Below are 22,190 nucleotides of genomic sequence, written 5' to 3'. Positions count from 1 at the left end.
GCATTTTATCTGTTTTGTTTGTTACATGATGAGGTCGCAGTGATTCAAAGCTAACCCACCGTGCTCTGTCATCCTTCTGACAGGGCCTCTGATTCTCTTTCAAAATGAAGAAGTAACGGAGAGATAGGTTTTCAGCTGGATTGCTTTTTAGGAACAATTCCTATAATTAGTCACTTAGTTAAAAGTTATTTATTAACATGTTCTAAATTACTATAAGAGGTTTATAGCTCACACATGGGAATGGACCTGACCCACAGTAAAATGGCTCCAGGGGACTATTGTTCACACAGTAATAACAAATATCTGAAATGCCTCACATATACATCTGTATCTGTTTTACTCAGCATGCATGTTTTCTCTAAGAATATGAAAAACATTGCATTTCCTCCAGAAAAAAAATATTTGCCCCTTCCAACTGTGCCCATACACACAAGACACATTTAAAGTCTGCCTGTGTACTATAAATTCATAGATTAACATTTAATGAGGAGCACCAGGTACAACACATAATTCATCAATCACTCCTTGCTTTTTGATTACTTGCGTCCGATGAACTGGCAGATAAAAAAATATGCACGATCTTTCAGTTAGAATATTGCACTACTGCTTTAGGGATGTTGCGTGTTTATTTGCTGCTCGGGGAATGTTGTTAGCCAGGTCAGGCACTGTTGCTCATAGTAATCAGGTGAATGCACTTATGTTTCTCTAATATTGTAAGAGAAACATTATTGTTTCGCTCTGGATATAAGAGCATTATCTAAATTAACGTAATAAAACTACCTTAGACACCATCAAGTGCCTCTTGGATATATTGTAAAAAAAAAAGAAAAAAGCTCGCGGGCAAAAAAAAAAAAAACATCCAGAAAACTACTATGTCGACAAAGGACAATACGCATACTTGGTTGATTTAGTCGATTTTGGTATGGTACCATCTTGTGGACAAATAATAGCATTGCAACAAACTGTTCTTCTGTATCCAGTGTACGGTTGGGTTTTTATATAGAATTTTATTTATTTTTTACAAAAAAGTGCAATGAGAAAATGGATATAGCAACAGCCTTAACTGACAACTGGCTCTTTTACTTTGCCTTTCAATGCTGGAAAAAACTTACCATGTGATTAACTGAAAGTATAATGTAGGCTCTGTCAGTGAAGATACTTGCAAAAAGTGGATCCTGGGCACTATTCACAGGTTCAAGCGGTCAAGCTTGGGCTAATTAGGGTACAGATGGCACAGTATACGAACTCTAGAAGCACAGCTGAAGATTCCAAAAATCAAAATTAAATTTAGCAAACATGTAGCCACAGGAAGTGAAGGGTGCTCAAGACCAAGCAGGCAGCACAATTCTGGACCGTTTGCAGGGGTCTGATGGTACAGGTTGGTAGGCCAGCTAGCACACAGTTGTCCAAAGACTACAAGGCTTGCATAAGTAGCTGTGTAGCATTTTGGGGGAGGAAGGGATGTATTCTGCTGATGTTGTTAGGGGAGAATCAGCAGGACTGGGTGGCTGCCTCACTGTGTTCAGAAAAATTCTACCGTCACAAAATACATGTAATAAAGTTATCCCAACAATGCCATTGGACCTCACCAATGTAATCACCACACCTTTCCCTTCAACAGAGAGCACCTCCTCACTCATATGATATGGTAACATCCCACTGTTGACACCAATATCACAAGAGGGTTTTTTTTGGGACAAATCGCTTAGCTGCTTGAATTAATTATGTGGAAACGGAATCCTGGTTTCCCAGCAACATCACACATTTCCAACAGTGCCAAAAAACCTGGTCTCTTTCAGAGCCATACAGACATATCCGGCTCCAAAACACTTTCTAGCAGTGCCATTAAATTGGCATTACATTACAACATCCTCTCTTTCTTGGTTGTACGTATAAGACTCATGCACTTTCATAACTATGAAGAAAGAAAATTCTAAATTTTAATCGAGTTTGTTCCCCCTCCGCCCTCGCAGGACGTCGCCGTGGGGTTTCGCGCGAATCCTTTTGAAAACAGTGACTTTAGCTTCTGCGCGTGGCAATGTGACTATAAAATTGACACTGGTAGCTCGGTGGTTAGCCTAACTAGCTAATCAATTGATTGTGGCTTGGACGACGTGTCCAGCAAGTTTAACTTCAAATTCAAACTCATTCAGGCTCTCTTTGATATTTAAATTAGAAAGCTATTTATAGTTATAGCTATAGTTGTAGCTATTCGAGCTATTGATAGTTTGCTCGATAATTTCGAGTTCTTTCTTAAACAATGGAATGTTTTGTCGCTAACATCAAAGGTAAGCAGCTAACGTAGCTGCACTAATTAACGTTAGACAATTCTTGTCTATCTGAGGTAAAATAAACTTTATTTACACAGTTCCACTCAGAAAATCCAGTTTTACCTGCGAAAAAGTCATCTTAGTTTGAGCATGAATGTTTAGACAAAGCTGGCACCAATTTAATATTAACTTCATTAAATAGTGTTAGCTAGTTTTTAACAGAAATTATATCGCTAGAGATAACCAGGGACTAAGTACATTGGCTAGCTAACGAGCACTGTGTGGAAAAAGCTTTTTCACACAAAACTTGCTGGCTATCCAAAAGAATGTCATTGAATATACTTAATTTAAATTATATATCACTCCGGAACACAGCCGCTGCACAGACTGCCTGTTAAAACAGTTAAGAATGGCCTATAAGGCCAGGATGGGTTTAGCGACACGATGGGCACTGGACCTGCCCACTGACTAAAAAAGAGTATTTACAGAAGCAGCTGGCTATTACATTAGTAAACGTTTGCAACAAGATTCTCAATGTGGGTGTCTAAGCGAGGAGCGTTGGCCTTAATTACTTTTTAATTTATCTGCCTTTTATTTTAGATTCCACTGATAAGCTGGTACAGAAACAAATGCCAGAGGATGCAGACGAAGTCATCGAACAGCTGTTTAATGACACGAGAAATCTGGAGAGCCACTGTTTCTCCACTCTGTTTGAACAGCAGCAGGTAACGTTAGCCAGGTTTCATAGACAAACGTAAAACCTTACAGCAGTTGAAGCCACGGAGCTTACTGTGCTGATAAGAAAAATAAGGTTAGGATGTTTAATTTGAAAATATATCCGAAACAATCTAGGACGAAGTCAAGAAGCCCTCTGGTAGATTCTCCATTGGTATCACACATCAGCTATCTTAACTGGTTAACTGAACTCATTTTCATCTCACATGCTGAGCATGAACTGGCAAAATCGATGGCTTAAAGAATGGAATTTTGTGATATTTCTGTACACAGTAAACGTTTTGTCAGTTCAAATGGGAAATGCATTCTGTCAGAGTAAAGTTTACTCCTATCAGAGTTGAATTAACACTGCACATGTTTCTTTATATAACTACTCGCAGATAGAAGTTCTTATTGTAGATAGCTAGTTCTTATTTTTATTTCTGTATACAAGGAAATATCATTTTGATGGATGCTCTACAAACGTTTAAATCTTTAGATGGAAGACTGTGCCATACAGTTGTGGAACTGGGCAGTAACAAAACATGTGGGATCGGCCATTAATGAACTCCAGAAAGCAAAAGGTAGGGTGGCTGACCTGATTCAGTTCGACATTCATTCAGAAGTGTGACATCATAAATTTGGAATTGGTCAACCTGCAGACCTGCTGAGCCCTACCCAACTTCAAATAAAAACTCCCAAATTCACCAGGCTAAAAAAACTGTCCAGTAAATATTTTCTTTCTGTAGCATACAAATGACCACGAGGGAGATAAGAAGCATACATTGTATTATTATTATTATTATTATTATTATTATTCAAGTGATTGTTTCTAGTGATGGTACATAGCCCTAAACTTTTAACTGTGCGCTAGTTCGTGATGTGGCTTGCAGATTGCTGTGTGCGTCCGAGCCTCAGGACCCGCCAGAGAGTGCTGTACGCAGACAGATCTTGGTGAGCGGACCCTCTCAGTACACTTGTGCCCTTTTCTATGGTTCTTGAAAATGGTTGAAAATGTATTCATGAAAAGTAGCTATGTAAAGGCCAGGTAATGTTTCTGTCTAAGGTTTAAACACCATAGCACATAGACCTTGAAGAAAAAAAATTGCACATTCAAGCATGTCTTGGGTAGCTTTAGATATTAAATTTTCGATTTTTATAAATCAGGTTAATTCAGGAGAGTAACAAAGCATCAGAACATAATGACTGAGAGGAGGACACTTAGCACATGTCCACGTTCCTCCCAGACACTTGAGCTAAATGGTATCTCTTCTTTTTTTTCAGATGGCCTCCAAGACCGGTAGAACCTGGCTTGACTGTAGAAATCCAAAGTTTGCCGATGACCTTTTCTGTCTTGCTGTTAAAGTGAGTCTGCAGTGACAGGGACATTATTAAACTAGTTGGCATGGCGCATATGATTCTCCACAGGTGATGATTTAATTCCATATCAGAGATTTATAAATTACTTTAAATGTTTTTATTAAGGGCAAAGAGCTGATACTTTTGCCCATTACAAAAAATTATAAAAGTACAGTAACTCTTTCAGCGGTTGAGCGACAGCCACAAGCAGAACGTACCCTTTATTACACACTCCATGTACTGAGAAGGTTTGTGAATAACAGAACAAAAAGTGATACTTTCTGATTTCTGGGGAAACCTGTCATCTCCAGAAATAGTCAGATAAGTGGCTGGTGTGTCTGCTGGACACATGATCTATTCAAAACTAATGAAAGTGTAGCGGCACTTGTTTTTGTATTGTAATCGCACCATTAGGCTTAGTGCTGATGGATTTGTTAGCTCGTGTTTGACCTGTTATGGATCACAGCCCAAAGCAGACACTTGGCCAACGTAAGCACAGTCAGCTGACGTACACTTATCTGCAGGCTTTTTCAGCACCACATTTTGCTACATGCATTCACTTGCAGTGATGGCTGGTGGTCAGCAGCTGCCTCTGATCACTTGGTTCGTCTAGCATTAGAGGAAGCGTAATGTGAAACTGAAATTGGAACAAAGCTTTGTTTTTCTTTTACTGTCTTCAGAGCCTGGAGACCCTGTACAGCAGACTCACGGCTCGTGGTGACGACAGGGGAGATATCAACATTCCCAAAGGAGATGTTGAGAAGGACCTGTTTCGCGTTCTGTCCTACCAGGCGGAATCGGTGAGAAAAGACAAATTTCCCTTTGTGGTCGATGTGCGTGATTCCTTCTGTATCCATGGTCTCTGGAGAATTATCTTGACTAAACAGCATCTTTGCCACAGCCATAATAGTACACATTATGGACTAAGTATAAAGATAAAGACTAAGTATACAGATAATGGACAGAAAAATAAAACCACACAAGAAACATTTTTACAATTTTTTTTTTCTGTTTTTGTATGCGAGTCATGTAATATCTTATTTTTATGTTAGTTGTTTGTTTTAAATTGCAGTCATCACATAATTGGGAGGAAATTCCTGCAGTGCCTTGTGTATGACATAAAAACTGTAGCAGCACTCTGCCGTTCAGAGGCGGCTGATTTGACGCCTGTGTAATGCCTGTGCAGGCACTGGCTCAGGAGAACCACCCAGAGGCCGTGTTCTGTGTGCAGCGCTGCAGGGACATGCTGCTGCGTCTGCCCAAAGAGGTACAGTAATGGCACCCAGCACCCAAGACCAGCCTCGTAACTGCTGTGACACACAGCTGTAGCTGCACTTAGTGTAAATCAGAAAGGTGCCTCGACAACGGCGGTCCAACCCTGTTCCTGGAGGTCTGCTGTCCTGTAGGTTTTCAGTCCCAGCCCCAGTAAAGCACACCTCATTCAGTAGCTGGAGATTTCATTGAGTAGTAGAATCAGGTGTGCCAAATTAGGGTTGGAATGAAAACGGGACGATAGATCTTCAGGAACAGGCCTGGGAAGACCTGGCCTGGACTGTAGTTACTATGTCTCTTAGGATGACGTATTAGTATTTACATGAAACCTTCCAAGATTCCATTCCGGAATCTGTCAGGTTGTGCCTGTTTTTTTTGTGTGGACTCCTAATAAAAAACACATCCCTTCCTGCAGATGCCAAAGTTCATTGAGTCATAAGAATATATCCGACTTGAATTGAGTTGAATTGGCCTGCTGAAAAACTCAGTGTTATTGTATGCAGCTGTACATAAAATTATCTTGCATGAAGACTGGAATAGTTGAAAAGTCCATAAGCCCATCTTGTAACTTCTATGATAAACCTCAGCTAGCATTCATAACTCATCTACAGTACACCATGCACCCTATGAGGGGGTTTGTATCTGATTGATTCTGTTGGAACTGAAATTTCTTTTAATGTTAAATAAACCCCGCATTGTCTTTTCAGACTGGCTATCTCTCTCTTATGTGCTATAACTTTGGAGTCGATGCCTACAATCTAAAAAAGTACGAAGAAAGTTCATATTGGTTGAGGTGAGCAAATTATGTTTTTATAGAGTGAGTAAGTTGCCTGAGTTGAATTAAGGGGAGAAATAACATTGCTGGCATCCGAAGGACTACTGTATTGTAAGCAGGGGCGTCGTAGTGGGGGGAAAAGTGGGACTGACTACCCAGGGCCCGAATGGGGTGAGGGCCCTCGAAAAGCCTGGAATAATGGGTGAGAGACATGGATCAAGAGAGGAAGGGGGCCCACAGAGAATGTATAGGGCCCAGAATTTTATGCTACACCCCTGGTTGTAAGGATGGCGTCAAATTTTAAATTTTTCTTGTTCTTTGCAGTGTTAAGATGTATAGGCTGTTATTTAAGGGAAAAAAACATGGTTTGAACTGATTGATAGGAATGCACATAGAAAAGCCAGCAGCTCAGATCCAGACAGAATGATAGCATCAATAAAAAATATGGCACATAATCAAAAGAGAAAAAAAATGTGATGTATAATCTAAGTCGCATGTTGTATGACAGAACATGCCAAGCCCTTCATTGGGACTTGTGGGAATTGCTCAGATATGGATGGGATCCCGATTGTGTGATGATCCTGATGATAGCTGCTGGACTCTGAGCCCCACTGGTGTGGAAAAAGCTATTAAAAAGTAATTCAGCCATTCTGCGGTCTCCATTCCAAACAGGCACCTGATCTATGCATTCTAAAAAGGGTTTTCAAAAGGTTGCTGTTCAGTTATGTATTGCGTTGAATTACATTGCTCTGTCTTGTATGTTATTATGTTGTATTAAGCACTCTGTGATACACAAGTGTTTATGCTGCCATAATACGGAGAAGAATTAATGTTTTATGAAATATTTTAAGGTTTTATACTGTAAAGTTTTAATGGTAATGGTAATGAGTTCCAGTGCAGTGATCTGGCTGTCCTGTGAGTCTTGTGTGGTGCTGTGTGTTTTTCAGCCAGAGTTATGACATTGGAAAGATGAATGAGAAGTATTCCCCTGGGGCTGTAGTGCGAGTAAGCGGCTGCAGGGATTACCTCACGTTCAGCACCGCCGCACATAGGCCAGAGTGTAAAACATGGCGTGTGATTACACAGTTGACACAGAACCTTCAGCTTTGGTGAAAATCATAATTCATTGATGAAATACCTTTGACTTCTTAAGGTTGCAAGCCCGCAGTTTATTGTTTCTTTCTTTAAGGCAAAAATCTTAAGGCTTCTAGCAACTGTCTACTTAGAGTGGGGCTGTGACGACTTCCAGGAAAAGGCCCTCAATGCAGTCAGCTTAGCAAATCAGGTGTGTTGTTGCCTTTTGTCATTCCTCTCACTCTTCCGGAGTGTGTCATTTGATTGGCAGTTTTCAAATACGTTCTAATTAAAACACAATTATTGGTGAGAACATCACTGTGTGCGTCATAAACTTACCACAAACTAAAATGGCCATTAAAGACAATTGTTGTCAGATTAATTTTTTATCCATATTTTGTCCTCAAATGTTTCAGGCGAGTGTGCACCCCTCAGGGTTCCTCCTGAAGACCCGTGTATTACTGAGGTGCAAAGCCCAGGATGAGCTTGTCAGAGCTGGTGAGATGACTACCCTGAAATAACAAAGCCGTTTTTCTCCTTGATCTGTTGTTTCCTGGGAAGCACGGTTACTGCGTGGTTAGACTGAGAATCCGTGTATCTGTATGTCTAAAAATATTTCATAGGGAAACCGTATTTGTCATGTGTGTTCACGCCGCAATTTTTTATTTTGTGTTTGCAATTAGCAGTAGCACAGCTCCTTGAGTCTGAGGTTCCTCTTGACGTGTGCTTGAGCACGGTGAAGCTGCTTATGGAAGAAGACAGGTAACAATAATTTTCCAAAAGCATTAAATAACCTTTAAACCGGCGGTACTCACTTTTCCTACTGTAGTGCCGCAAGTAGTGTAGTTTTCTCAGCTTAATTTGTAACCAATTTACACCCAAGAAACCAGGTGAATGAGCTGTGTGTTACACAGTTACCGGGTTGTTAAAAACAAATACCCACGCAACCTGCCGCTCTCCAGTGTGAGAACTTCTCCCGTAAACTTTGACTGCACGAGCAGCTTGCGTTAGTCGCGGGCGTGAAACTGCAGCGCTCAGCACCTCTGTGACTGGGATGCGCTGTTGTCCTCTGGCTCAGGGAGGCTCTTGCCTTTGAGTTCCTGAAGCGGGTGTGCCAGCGCTTTGAGTCGTCCTCAGAGCTGGGGAGCGCGCTCGTCCTGCACATCCAGCTCCTCCTGCAGCGGGGCAAGGAGCTCCTGGCCAGGCAGAAGATTGAGGATGTGATCACAGGTACCGGGGGGGGGGAAAAAGGCACTGACTTTGTGCTTCCCTCTGTTATTGAGGCCTAAAAGTTCCATCACAGGAAGTCTGCAGTTCTGCAATATAAATGATTATCGCTCACCAGCAGGACCCAAAGAACAGGAGCAATAACCTGGCTTTAAAAATGCATGACTAACCCTACGCCACGTCCTCGCAGGGCACTACACAGGCAAACCGCTGTCTCATCAGACTCTCAGCAGCCTGCATGTGCTTCTCTGGGACAGGGCATCCCAAAACTTTGAGGTACTGCATTTGGGGGGGGGGGGGGTGGTAGCATTGGGTTTGAAGCCAGAATTTTGATTAGCCCCATTTTGATTATTAGCTTTTTTTGGGGCAGTTCATTCTAAATCTGTTATCTGTCATTCTGAATCTGAAAATGCATTCTGTATCTGTAAACACGTTTTGCAATACTAAGCAAATTAACTTATTTGTCTTTTATTTATTTATTTTTTTGCTTCTACGATTTATCAGGCAAAAAACTATTCGGAAGCCCTGGAGTGGTATAACTACTCCCTGAGCTTCTACACAGCGGGACAGATGGAGCCGAATCTGGCCAAGCTACAGAGGAACCGGGGCTCCTGCTTCCTGCACCTGGGCCAGCTGGAGAAGGTACCGCCACAGATTCTCTACTCTAACCAGATGGTCAGCTCCTGCATTCCTTTCGTTCTCTTCACTTCCTAGCCACAGGATGTAGCACATGCGAGTTTCTGGCGCTGTATTACAGCTAATTAATATTCATGTAAAGGTGTGCCTGTGGACACCTGGCCCTTAATGAACATACGTAACAGGCAAGGAATTAGGCAGACAGGAAGTGTGATGTTAAGCAGGTGGAGCTGAGGATCTGGTGGGAGTGTGGAGTCTGTGCAGACTGACAGTGCTGGGCCGATTGTGTTCCTCTGTTGGAGGATTTCACGCTGTTCTGTCTCGTTCTTGTCCTCCTGGCAGGCCCGGGAAGCAATAAAGGAGGCCGAGAGATGTGACCCAGACAGCATATTCACGCAGTTCAGCGTCTACAAGATCGCCGTTCTGGAGAGCGACGAGGAGAGGGGTACGAGCGCACGCAGCACGAGTGTGGACGTGCTGACTGGCGACGCTTCCTCTTTTTGAAGGAGATATCAGAGAACGCAGACCCCACCCCCCCCTCCCCACCTCCCCCATCCCCCCCTCCCCTCGCCTCTTTCCTGCAGCTCAGTCTCCCCGCTCTGTTTGTTCAGCTGCAGGGGCCGTGAAGGCGATCGGCAGGCTGGCCGAGGGTCCCGTGAGAAGCGAGGACCGACTCCTGCAGGCCCAGAACGCCGCCTCGGGCCTCCTCAGTCTGGCCGCGCAGATCGCCCTGGAGGTCAGTCTCAGAAAGAAGACTCACGCCTGCAATGCCTGCGCCCTCAGCTGTGTTTAAAATAAACCAACAGGGCTCTCTCTACTCACCATAAGCCAACATGACTTGTAGTAATTGGAGACGATGTGATCATAGTAATGCTACCTGCTGTTGTAGTTGTACTGGTAATAGTAGAAGCAGCTCATGTAAGCCATAGTTTTACGAGCGGTAGATGTTGAAGCCGTAGTTTTGTTTTTTTTGTTCTTGGAGTAGCGGCAGTACTCATAGTACTGTGGGTTAGTATTGTAGTTTCTAATGACAGTATTGGGAGTTAGTACTGTAGTATGTAATGGAAATAACAGTCGTAGTGGTAGTTGTCATGGCACCAGTACTATTAGGAGAAATAGTATCAGTCATAGTATTCACTGTATATGTAGCAGTAACTGCAGTGATTTTAGCCGCAGCAGTGTAATTAGTGGCGGTAGTAATACTGTAGTAGCGGTGTTGTTAGTAGTAGGGATGTTAGCATTAGCAGCAGCAGTAGTAACAACAGTGGTGTTAGCAGCAGTAGCAGGACTGTGTGCAGAACTCTATTCTAAACTCTGTTATTTCTGCCCTCTCAGCATGACCAGCAGACCATAGCTAAAAAGGCTCTGGAGGGCCTGTGTGAACACTCTCAGGACGGGGCGCAGGTTCTCACAGGCCTCAGGTCAGCGGCACTTCCCTCCAGCGCTTGGCCGGTGGCCACGGACACCCCGAAACGCGAACTTGCGTCCCCTCGTGCAAATAAACACGGTTTGGACGCGGCTTTACGCGGCGGCCACACAATAAAACCCAAACTTAGGTTATTTTGTGTTCCTTCCGCATTATCTTCCTATTCTTCCTGCCGATTGCATTATCGCAAGCCCACCAGTCCCGCAGTTATTAGCTGTCCCTATTGTGTTTTCCTGCCTCGATAGCCAAAATGCATCCTCAGCCAATGAAAACATCTGTCCATTGTAGCCGGCTACGCACAGGCAGGACTTATTATTTTTGTACATGAAAGCCCTTTTCAGTAGTGTTAAGCTAAATACAGATAGTGGAACAGCTGAGTGAAAGCTCAGGGAGAAATGCTGGCTATCGGGAAGGTAGCACAGGACAGTTACGTAGAGGTGAATGTAAGAGAGTAGAAAAATAAGAGATCAGGATAGCATGCTAAGTGGAAGTGCTCCATGTCTTTTTTTCAACACACCAGTGCTCTCGTTCTGATGCCTCACTGCTGACAGGTTTGGGGGGGAAGGAAGCACAGATTTGCCGTTGTTTGGCTGCAGTCAGTCTCTTGGAGCTCTTCTCTGAGGATCCCTGGGTCCTGTGTGCTGTTAGGCCCGCGTGCTGGCACTGGCGTCTGGAAGATGAGTCTGTGGATAAACAGGAATTTTTTTTTATTTCGGTACAGCTTTTGAGGGTTGCATAAGAACGTGACAAGAACACCGAGCCCGCGTAGGCTCGTCTACCTGCGGTCGAGAGCATCCAGCACTGTGTCCGGCCTGGAGCAGTGCATCCCTGGGGTGTCTCTGCTTCTATTACGTGACCTGGCAGCTGTACCCCCCCCCGGGCCCCCCCCCAGTTCTGCTGACACAAATCAAACCGAACAGTCTTATTAGAAATGGTCTGATTCTCTGTGTGCCCTTCTTCATGTCCTGCAGATGTTTGGTGCGGCTGGTGCTCCCTGCAGTGGAAACGGCTCGGGAGGAAGAGAGGTTTGTAGCGGCTCGCCGCAGAAGGAAATTGCGGCTTCAGCGTGCCAAACGTGGCATAATATCTTTTCTCAGAAAAGGATTTCTGTAGCCGTACCACGTTGCACGTAAACCTTTATCGGATGAAGTGTGTGGTTTTCATTTTAGAACTTGCGGTCTGTACTTCAATAAATATAAAAACACTTACGTTGCAAAAAAAAAGTGACATTTTGGAGCCATTTAGATAATTCTGTATGTCTTGACAGAGATGCGAGTTTGGATGCTCTCAGGTCATATCTGAAGATGGGTGAGTCATTTTCTAGTCCACTTTTACAAATTACAGTCATTTTAAGAAAATATGTTCAAGGAAACAAACTGCATATTTGCACATATTTATATATATATATATATATAAATATATGTATATATATACATATACATATAGCGCGTTGTAGCACATGGTAGTATATGTGGAGTTGTGCAGTGTTGTACTGATATATCGGAATACTCCAGAAAGCAAGGGGATCTGTACACAGGTGAGAAGAAACAGAAGAGAATTTGCATAGGATAGCACTAGCTGTGTGAGTCGGGTGTAGTGACAGTAGACCAGAGTGATTCTGCTGACTGCATCTTAACAGCGCTACAGAGAGTGTCTCAGCCCAGCGCCAAGCCTGGACCCAGCCTGGGCCTGGAGAAGCATGCTGAGGAGGCGAACTGGTTCAGGAAGATCGGTACCCGTTCACGCCCGCGCCCCTGGAGCATCTCAAGCACATTCCTCTCTTTCACACGTTGCTTTGTCAGGCCACATTTTAGAGCATTGTGTTGCTCTTCTGCGTGATACTTTCAGAAGTGAGCTACTTGAAAAAGTACAAAGAAGTGCAACTAAACTGGTTCCTGGTGTGAAGTGTAAAAGTTTGGAGGAAATGCTCAACACTTGTATTCAGGCTTAGCGAAAGGAGGCTAAGGAGGGATTTTATTGATTAAAAAAAAAAACTTCAGGTTGAGTTGTCAGCAGAACAATGAGCGATACGTGGAAGTTAGTTAAAGGTAAACTCCGCACTGATATTGACAAGCATATATTTTTACACAGAGAGAAGTCAACGTGTGTAACAGCTTGTCAGCTCGTGTGGTGGAGTCAGACACCCTTGGCGTGTTGGAGTCTGTGCTTTACCCAGCGCTGGGTACTCTGTAGACTAGACAGAGGATGAGTCTAGATGCGCCGAATGGCCTGGTCTTGTCATGCGTACAGTATTTATGTTCTTATGTTCTCATGTTATTTTTCTTCGGCTTTCTTCCCCTAACCTGGTCACCATTTTTGTTTTGTTCGTCAGCCTGGAACTTGGCCCTGCAGTGTGAGAACAGCCCGGACAGAATGAGGGATTTCTTTGTGCTGTCCTACCAGGCGAGTCACCAGATCCGCGCCCGCTGGGGGAATTGATTTTCAGAGTGCTAGATTGCAGGTGTAGATCAATACGGCCCTGGGGACTTGCGCCACCAGCGCTTCGGGCGGGCAAGAAAGAGAAAAAAAACCTGCATTCTTGAGCACAAAGAAAGTGGGCGTGACATTCGGTGTTCTCCATTGTGGTTCCCTTCCCCTTAACTTTTGAGCTGGCGTTTCTAGTTTGGCGCACAGCATTTGAATTTTCTATTTTCAGTGAGCACCAAACTGTGTGTCAGAATGATAATGCTAACGGTATTAATTATTCTTGGTGTTGTTTGTTGAAACTGGTATAGCTTGTATGGACTAAGCAGCTTTCAGGTTTTTAATAACTGGTTATGTTTATTTCTGTATAAACCAAGAACACTGTAGCACAGGCTTATGTAATTATGCATGTATTCAGGAACAGTTCTTTATGGATTAGTCCACACACATACGCATGCACATACACACACACACACACAATTTTACGGTGTTGTCATTATATCATATGAAATCACTAAAGTGTGGTATATAGGACATGATTATTTAATACTGTGGATAATTGAGGCAGTTCCTTGTGGATTAGACCACACACATATAGACACGCCGGTTGTGCAAATGGGCATGGAGCACTCCCCTCCCTCCCTCCCTTCCCCCGGGCCTGTGCTGAGATCACACTCCGTGCCTGCAGCTGTCCCAGTTCTGCCTGCCAGACAGGGCCGTGCTCATGGGACAGAAGACCTGCCTCCTGATGGCCACCGCAGCCTGCCTGGAGCTGTGCAGGAAGTCTCCCGTCTCCACGCAACAGGTGCCGCGGCGACGCTCGCCATCACACTGTCTGTGTTTACCTGTCATCACCTCGCGTGTGGGATATGGGAAAATGAACCGCAGAGGGGGCTGAGCTCCCCGAAGCCTCTCATCACGAGTGCAGGCCGGGCCCTTCGGCCCGAGCCGAGCCTGCCTTCGAGACAGGGTGACGTCATGCTGACTGTAAGCAGAGGTGCAGGTGTGTACAGCTGTGCACAATTGTTCATTAGCCTTTATTTTCCCAATGTGTTTTAACTTAAACCTGGGCTGGCCAGACCTGGTCCTAGAGAGGCACAGGGCCTGCTGACTTTTCCTTTCACCTTAAACTCAGCAACCAGTTGAGGCCTAAGGGAGTAGATGAGATACCAGTTAACGAGGTTTGGAATGCCACGTAACCAGTAACCTGGTTTGGAACGGATAGGACCTGCCCCTGAAGACAGAGAGGTGCTTTAGCTTTTCCCACAGGGTCTTTAATGCCAGTACACCGGTTCATATTTTCTGTGTACTGAAAAGACTGAAGTCGCATGACACAGAGACAGTAACAATGTCCAGTGTTAATTCAACTGTAACTGTAATGAGCCAATTTGGGGTCATGTACTCTAAGAATTGATTTAACCTTGAGCATTTTACTGTGGTGAAGCCCGCACCCTACCTGATTGCATGACCCTGGAATGGACTAAAATTTAAAGACATAAGTACTTTTCCCAAATTATAAACGGCTAAATAACAAAACTGTATTTTGTAAAGTACGTCATTTCTGAACGGTTGTCTAATAGCATGACCACTCTGTCATAGGTATTTGTTTGAAGTTCACTTCTGATTGCCACCCCACTAAACAGATGCATCACTGATTGGTTAAAATGTAAATCTCCATGTTGCTTACATACACAAAATGGTCTCCATGAGAGCTAATACCAAATCGTCCTGTGGTGGGCAGTATAACAACTTTGTTTGCTTTCAGGATTTTAAAAAAGCCTTTAAAATCTGAGAGAAACAGACAATATCATTATATTTGTTTTCTTTGGTTCCTTATGAATAATGGTTAAAAAGTATTGATTGATCGCAGTCTTTTGGTTTGGCCGAGGTTCTGAAGCTTTGCAGTGCATAAGCCCCCTCTAGCTTCCCCCTGGGTCCCTACAGGCTAAGCTGATGTCAGAGAGCGGCGTGGCTCTGCTCCAGTTAGCACCGCTAGCCGTCCTGCAGGCCACTGTGTGGCATTTCATGTGTAAAATAATCAGGGACTCACGGGTGAGCGTAGCGGAGGAATGCCCACGCTTCTGCATTCCGCGGTGCTTTGAAGGACTGGCGGAATCGGTCCAAATTTTTTGGGAAAGCCATCTTAAAAACTCACGTTCCCAAGCACTTGCCCGATTTGTGTTTTTTTTATTGTTGTGTGCTGATGTCATTTATTTCATGCGCTGTCAATGTTTCTCTCGGCTTTCGTATCTCATCTCACCTTTTTAATGAAATTTTACCATTGTAAAGCACTGTCACTGTTTTGACAGGTGCTGTATAAATAAAGGTGTACTTGCTTAAGCTGCAGTGCTCCTTGTGTGGGTGGCAGTGATGGGAGAGCACAGCTCATTTGCCCATAGTCAAACCGTCTATTTATGCAAATAAAAATTCATTTTGCTCAAATGCACTCATGCAAGAGGTCTTCTCAACCCCGCGTGCTTTTCGCTAATATAAAAGGTCTGCAATGCCAAGACACAGTCTGTGATTTTAATTTCCTTCCATCTGGTTGCTTCTAGCCTGTTTAAGCCAGTGTTATGTTAGGATTTAGGTCTGTGGTTGAGTTGACTTGAATCGCTGCTTTCAGTTGAGGCACTGTCTATAAGACATCATGATTTGTCATAAGTAATCCCAAATCAGTTTATTAGCGAAGCACAGCCTCAGAAGTTTTGCAGATTTATCAGGGCGTCAACGTGTTCAGGCTCAAAATAGTGTAAGGCTAGAGACAAGCAAGGCAATGCAAGAAATAGCTGTTTTTACTGTTGCATTTTGGTCCTGTGGATACTTACCACTAGAGGGCGCTGAAACCCTAATACATTTTTTCCCATTCAGGCAGAGCAGCTCACCGAAGCATTGGAGCATATTCAGATCTGCTGGGAGGTGTGGAAAGCTCTCAAAGCTTCAGGTGCCTCTATTTCTTCCTTTTTACCTGATTTACACTAATCATTATTCTTCATTTATTTATCCTTTAGTTATTTAACTCGGGGAAGCCACAACGTGTATTAGCATCTCCTTAAAAGGGGTGCCTGGCCAAGGGAGCAGCATACATGAATAAAAACACACAAGAACATAAATGAGTAATTACACAATGCATTAAACAGTGACCTTAAATCAAATTTTAAAAAGCCAGTCTCCTTAGTCACGGTGGCTGGCAGGAATGGCAGTTCCATTTCAAATCAAATTCACAAATGGGAAAAAATGGCCATAATATTGCTTGAGGAAATAAAGTGTGTTATTTGAAGGAATTCAAGGAATCCTTTTTGACAGGGGATGTGTCCAAGGACCAGACGGAGACCCTGCTGCTCCTGTACGAGTTTGAGGCTCGAGCCAAGCTGAACGACCCCAAGCTGGAGTCTGTGCTGGAGTCAGTGCTGGAGCTGGATACTGTGGAGCCCAAGACCCTGGAGACCATTGCAGGTCAACAGTAACAATAGCAATAACAACAGTAACAAGAACAATAACAACACCAGCAACTACAACAGTAATGACAGCAACAACAGCAATAATAATAATGACAAAGTATATTTGTAGGGGACCTGTCATGCAATGGGTCATGCCCTCTAAGTGCTTCCAGAAGCTGGGCCTGGTACAAACTACACGATTCACCACTTGTGCAAAGCTTGGTGCATACAGGCTGAGATTCGCTCACAGTTTAAACCTTAACTCCTGTAACATAACATTCCCTTCCAACATAACGGTACTCTATGCAAATGACAAACGAGATGGGTGTCCGGTGTTGTGCAAACATTTATGCGTGTTTGTGTTTACATCCCTGTGTGTACCGAGTGTTGCTGTGGCTGTTTGTAACCTTGTAGGGCAAAGTCAGTGTAGTGGGCAGCACCAGATGGCTCTAGCGCTGGCGCTGTCCCGGGGGCGGTCACACGCTACACGAGTCCCCCCCCCCCCCCCCATTTGAGGATTGCCCAGAGTTGCCCGAGTCCGCTGTCATCCAGTCATCGTGTGTGTCACCTTCACTTGCTGAAAACACGCTGGTTTTCAAACTTGTGCACCAGGCTCAGGAAGGGCATAAGACTTTTACCATTCTGTAAACAAGGTGGTGCTGTTTCTCTACTGGAGGAAGCAACTCTGCGTTTGACATCAAATGTACCCAGACCCACCATACATAGCTACTGTATATGTGTTTGATCGTTTTCAGTATTGCTATTGTACAGATGGTTCAGATTCTGTCTGTATTGACCCGAGCGATGGCTCCAGGCCTTTGCAGTAACCTTGGAGAGTTACAGTTGGGCGCATTGCGTAACCCCCACGCGGGCATATACATATTCATCCAGAGATTTATATAGTCATGCTCAATACCTGAGGAAACGGCACAAATAGCTGAATGTTACCTAGACAGTGGTATAGCAGGCATATATAGGTATTAGTTGGAAATCGGAAATGAAAGCAGCTTTACTTAATTCCATCAGCACCTGTTTGGAGCGGCTGTCCAGGCCCTGTTTCACCCAGCAGGGTTACTGAGTTAGCTGGATAGCTGTGCTGAGTAACTTACTCAGAGTTATCCAGCTAACTGAGTAATCCTGCTTTGTGAAACACACCCCTGGTCTTCATGAGGGTGTTTGTGTTGACAGGCCTGGCCATGGAGCCTCCGGCCCACTTCCCGCTGGTGTGTAAGAAGGCCCTGAGGATAGCGCTGTCCCTGCATAAGAAGCAGCCCCAGCCCGACCTGCTGCGCTGCAGGTCCGTGCCCTGTCACTGCCTGCACACCAGTAACACTGCCTGCACACCAGTAACACTGCCTGTACACCAGTAACTCGACCTGTACACCAGTATCACTACCTGTACCCCAGTATCACTGCCTGTACACCAGTAACTCGACCTGTACACCAGTATCACTGCCTGCACACCAGTAACACTGCCTGTACACCAGTAACACTGCCTGCACACCAGTAACTCTGCCTGTACACCAGTATCACTGCCTGGACCCCAGTAACTCTACCTGTACACCAGTATCACTGCCTGGACCCCAGTAACTCTACCTGTACACCAGTATCACTACCTGGACCCCAGTAACTCTACCTGTACACCAGTATCACTACCTGACACCAGTAACACTACCTGTACACCAGTATCACTGCCTGCACACCAGTAACACTGCCTGTACACCAGTAACACTGCCTGCACACCAGTAACACTGCCTGTACACCAGTAACACTGCCTGTACACCAGTATCACTGCCTGTACACCAGTAACACTGCCTGTACACCAGTATCAGTACCTGTACACCATTAACACTGCCTGTACACCAGTATCGCTCCCTGTACACCAGTAACACTGCCTGTACACCAGTATCAGTACCTGTACACCATTAACACTGCCTGTACACCAGTATCGCTCCCTGTACACCAGCAACACTGCCTGTACACCAGTATCAGTACCTGTACACCATTAACACTGCCTGTACCCCAGTGTCACTGCCTGTACACCATTAACACTGCCTGTACACCAGTATCAACCCGTCACCATTAATGTGAACCAGTACATCCTGACCAAACATGTGCAACCAAACCACCTCAGCCCATGAGTGAGGAAGCATCTACCAAAGCAGGGCTGCCCCACCCTGCTCCTGGTGATGGACCATCCTGTAGGTTTGGTAGACCTGTAAACTACAATGAAAATGGTGGCAGTGTGGGCTGCTTTGTGGGTGTCACAGAGGTGTAAACCCTGCAAAAAAAAGAGGCAGGAACCCGTATTATGTGTGAAATGTGTAAATGTGTGTGCATATTGTAAGCGGTGCGTGCGTTGAGAGTAAAGTGCGGTCCCGGGGGCTCAGTGAGTCAGAGCACCGTGCTCCCTGTGTGCGTTGCAGCCAGTGCCTGCACAGCCTGATCCAGCTGTCCCTGCCCACCGGGGTGTCGGAGGTGGAGCCGCGCGCGCTGGAGGAGGTGTGGGGCTTCTACCAGGAGGCCCTCTCCGTCATTGGCCTGGCGGTTAGTCCGGATGAGTCAGCGGCCAATCGTGGCTCACCACTCACGGCGCTTCTGCGCAGTAATTAGTCCCCCGCTGAGGAGCCTCCTGTTCTTAAAAAAAAATTTTTTTATCAATGGGCTTCAATTAGCAGCTGCTCCATTCACTGTCCTCTTCCTGCCAATTTGGGGTGCCAGTCTCGGGTTCCTTGTGCTTCATGGCAGTGCTAATTTGGATGTGAAATCAGTGCACATTTACAGAGCACCAGTGAAGCATATACTGTAGGGCAGGTGTTGCACAGTGGTGTTGGAAAGCTGTGTAATATTAGCAGTGTAGCTTAGCGGTGTAGCATAGTGGCTTAGGGCAGTGGTGTAGCATAATGCTGTAGGACATAGTTGTAGCATAGCGCCATCTGGCTGCACTTCAGAGCTATGATGCAACAGCAATTGGCCATATAGTGCCAGCTGTGTAAGCGCAGAGCTTTAGTGCAGCAGTGTAATTTAATAACACATTTTACTAATAAAGTGCTTTTCATGTTACAATCTCAAAGTGCTGGTCTTGTAACCTGAAGGTCACAGGTTCAGTTCCTGGGTAGGACACTGACGTTGTACCCTTAAGCAAGCCACTTAACCTGTATTGCTTCAGAAAAATCCAGCTGTATAAATGGATGCAATGTAAATATTATATAAAAAGTATTGCAAGTCTCTCTGGATAAGAGCGTCCGTAAAATACCTGTAATGTAATGTAAACTGTCTGATATCTATTGTAATGCAACAGAAACCTTCACATACAAAACAATGCAGTGCCACGGTGAATTCCGGGCATACTGTACGCAGTGCTGAAGCCCTGATGTACTTGCGAAGGCCGTGCGTGAGAAAGACGCTGCGGTTCTCTAAAATGCGCTTTGCGTGCGGCAGCCGGAGGAGTTCCCCGAGCTGGAGATCCTGTGGCTGCTGACGCGGGCCTGGAACACGGGCATCCTGCTGTACAGCCTGGCGCAGTACGGCGGGGCTGAGCGCTGGTGCGGCCTGGCCATGAGCTTCCTGTGCCACCTGGGCTCCCTGCAGGAGAGCTACCAGACCCAGGTACGGCCAGGGAGGCGAAATAACGCTCTGAGCCCAGCGGCTCCCCAGGTCTCCCGCCCTGTAGGTTTTTCACTCCAACCCTAACGAACCACACCTCACTCAGATCTCGTTGAGCTGCTGAGTATTAGAGTCAGATGTGCCGAGTTTCGGTTGAAATGAAAACCTACAGGATGGCAGATCTTCAGGAATGAGGTTGGTTAACACTGGGTTGAAGTTTTTCATATAAAGGAATTCGTCCACACCTGCTATTGTTCTCCAAAATGGCCTTTTTTTTTGGATTTCAGCTGAACCGAAAGCACAATCCCATGTGCTGGCTAGGCCTCGTAGCCATGTTATTTATCTTCTGTGGTACAGCACCACCAGTGCATTGAGCTTTGAGTGGGTGGCTGAATAGTCTGAGGGTCCAATACTGCCCTTGTGAAGGCTTACAGCCTAAACACATGAGGTTTTGACGAGTAAAGACATTTAACCTCAATTTCTCCCCAAGAGTGCCTGGTGTTCTGGATATTATATTCTTCATGCACCTAAGTAGAACTGTGAGGCAGTCAGGATATTGCTTGGCCTAATGCTTGTCCAAGACAGTAAGTAGGATTGCACAGGGGAATCAAGAAGTAATGTAAACGTAATTTAAAGTCAAATAATGTATAATAATACTCTCTGTGCTGGCATGTTACAAGGAGCCCCAAAGGCTATGGAAGTCCTTGTAATAGTGTTTGGAATGCGGACGGATCATGTCCCTATTTCCCAAAGCCTTGGAAGACCGTACCACATTTTCACACACAAAAAGAACTGCACACGTCATATTATACCCATTACTGTAGCCTTGTAGCAGAGAAATAGTTCAGTTTATGTAAGGGCAGAATACTTCATGTTACGATGCGCCCTGTCCCTTTGATAACAGTGCCTTCTATTCTGTAGATGTCAGGTCTCTATGGTGAAGTTTTGGACAAACTGGACAAAGCCAAGAGAAATCTCATCATGGAGGAGTGACGCTATCATACCGATCTCTGTTCCACTCGGACAGGAGAACCGTTAAACCATTCTCACGGGAGCAAATCAGAGTTTTATGTCCTGCTCCAACTTTCCATTCAGCTACGATCATCTCACTCAGTTTTTCACGTTACATTTACGTGCTTGCTCAGCCAGTCAGTTCCCACTTTAAAGACTGAAGATGGAAGTCTTTTGAGGAACTGTTAGATTTAATTTGAATGCTTCTAATGCTTTTTAATTCATTCAAAAGTATGTAAAAAGTATGTAAAATCTTTGCATTAGTTTGACAGGAAGCCTCATGAAACGCTGCCTTTTAATGGGGTATTTTCTCATATTTTTGAGATGTACTACTGGAAACTTCATGGAACTGTAAATACTGTGACGTACTCAACCTAGTATTAGCCATCCACTAATGGATTACTTGTAAAAAGGAAAGTGGTGTTTACTGCTTAATTTGCTTAAAGCATAATTCATCCTGTTTTGTTCATGTGCATTTCAACATTTTTGGCAATTTTAAGTTTATTTGGGGCATGGCATTGAAAATGTTACAGTTACCAATAAAAGACAGTAAAGATTTAAAAGAAAATGAGCTTTATCACTCCTAAATAGCTTTTACTTGTATCCCCCTCACCTATCCTATACCAAAATGATATGCTCTCTCAGCACAAATAAAAGAAAAGCACTTTTGGCTCAGATGGAACTTTAAAATTTTTTGCTCATGCCTAAAACTGTAGGCTGAATTTCCCCGTGTTCACCAAATGTAGGCTTGCTCCCCACGCAAGTGAAGTCTCCTAAAATGGACGCCCTGCCAGTAACCAGCTACAGCCGCTGCCAAATCAGCCTCACAGATCAGATAAGAGAGGCAATTTGATGCTAATTATCCAAACGTTCTCTCATAGGAGGGAGCTGAAGACAGAGACTGTAGCTGGGTCTTGATTCCACCCTTAGATAGATGTGCTGGCCAGCAGTGTATGTGT

At 44.6% G+C, this 22,190-nt stretch overlaps 1 protein-coding gene across 3 annotated transcripts; it reads left to right on the top strand.

Moving 5' to 3' along the window:
• The first annotated feature begins 1,994 nt into the window (after positions 1-1,994).
• On the top strand, positions 1,995-21,908 carry tex11 (testis expressed 11). 3 transcript variants are annotated; one of them, XM_064329220.1, is made up of 29 exons: positions 1,995-2,288; positions 2,871-2,995; positions 3,484-3,568; positions 3,859-3,938; positions 4,269-4,349; positions 5,024-5,143; positions 5,530-5,610; positions 6,323-6,408; positions 7,338-7,395; positions 7,580-7,675; positions 7,881-7,962; positions 8,151-8,226; positions 8,543-8,694; positions 8,882-8,967; positions 9,196-9,333; positions 9,670-9,772; positions 9,939-10,063; positions 10,663-10,748; positions 11,725-11,778; positions 12,021-12,061; positions 12,393-12,485; positions 13,086-13,156; positions 13,866-13,982; positions 16,046-16,118; positions 16,481-16,630; positions 17,803-17,911; positions 19,041-19,161; positions 20,056-20,223; positions 21,142-21,908. In XM_064329220.1, exons 1-29 carry the CDS (start codon positions 2,261-2,263, stop codon positions 21,211-21,213), a joined length of 2,757 nt encoding a protein of 918 aa, XP_064185290.1. In that variant the 5' UTR covers positions 1,995-2,260; the 3' UTR covers positions 21,214-21,908. The 3 variants fall into 3 exon arrangements, with proteins under 3 accessions (XP_064185290.1, XP_064185291.1, XP_064185289.1); XM_064329219.1 differs by having other exon boundaries at positions 1,996-2,288; positions 8,148-8,226; XM_064329221.1 differs by lacking the exons at positions 19,041-19,161; positions 20,056-20,223 and having other exon boundaries at positions 8,148-8,226.
• The last annotated feature ends 282 nt before the right edge of the window (positions 21,909-22,190 follow it).

Source organism: Anguilla rostrata, chromosome 3, assembly GCF_018555375.3.
Source record: "Anguilla rostrata isolate EN2019 chromosome 3, ASM1855537v3, whole genome shotgun sequence".
Classification (NCBI taxonomy): domain Eukaryota; kingdom Metazoa; phylum Chordata; class Actinopteri; order Anguilliformes; family Anguillidae; genus Anguilla; species Anguilla rostrata.
Note: the sequence above shows the minus strand (reverse complement) of the source record. Positions and strands in the feature narration are given on the sequence as shown.

What these genes read in the sequence shown, in the direction of transcription:
- tex11 (XM_064329219.1), top strand. Translation starts at nt 2,261, where the DNA reads ATGGAATGTTTTGTCGCTAACATCAAAG. An exon ending in TGCTGCGTCTGCCCAAAGAG is followed by an intron (nt 5,611 to 6,322) that starts GTACAGTAATGG and finishes TTGTCTTTTCAG; the next exon opens with ACTGGCTATCTCTCTCTTAT. An exon ending in CCCCTGGGGCTGTAGTGCGA is followed by an intron (nt 7,396 to 7,579) that starts GTAAGCGGCTGC and finishes TCTTTCTTTAAG; the next exon opens with GCAAAAATCTTAAGGCTTCT.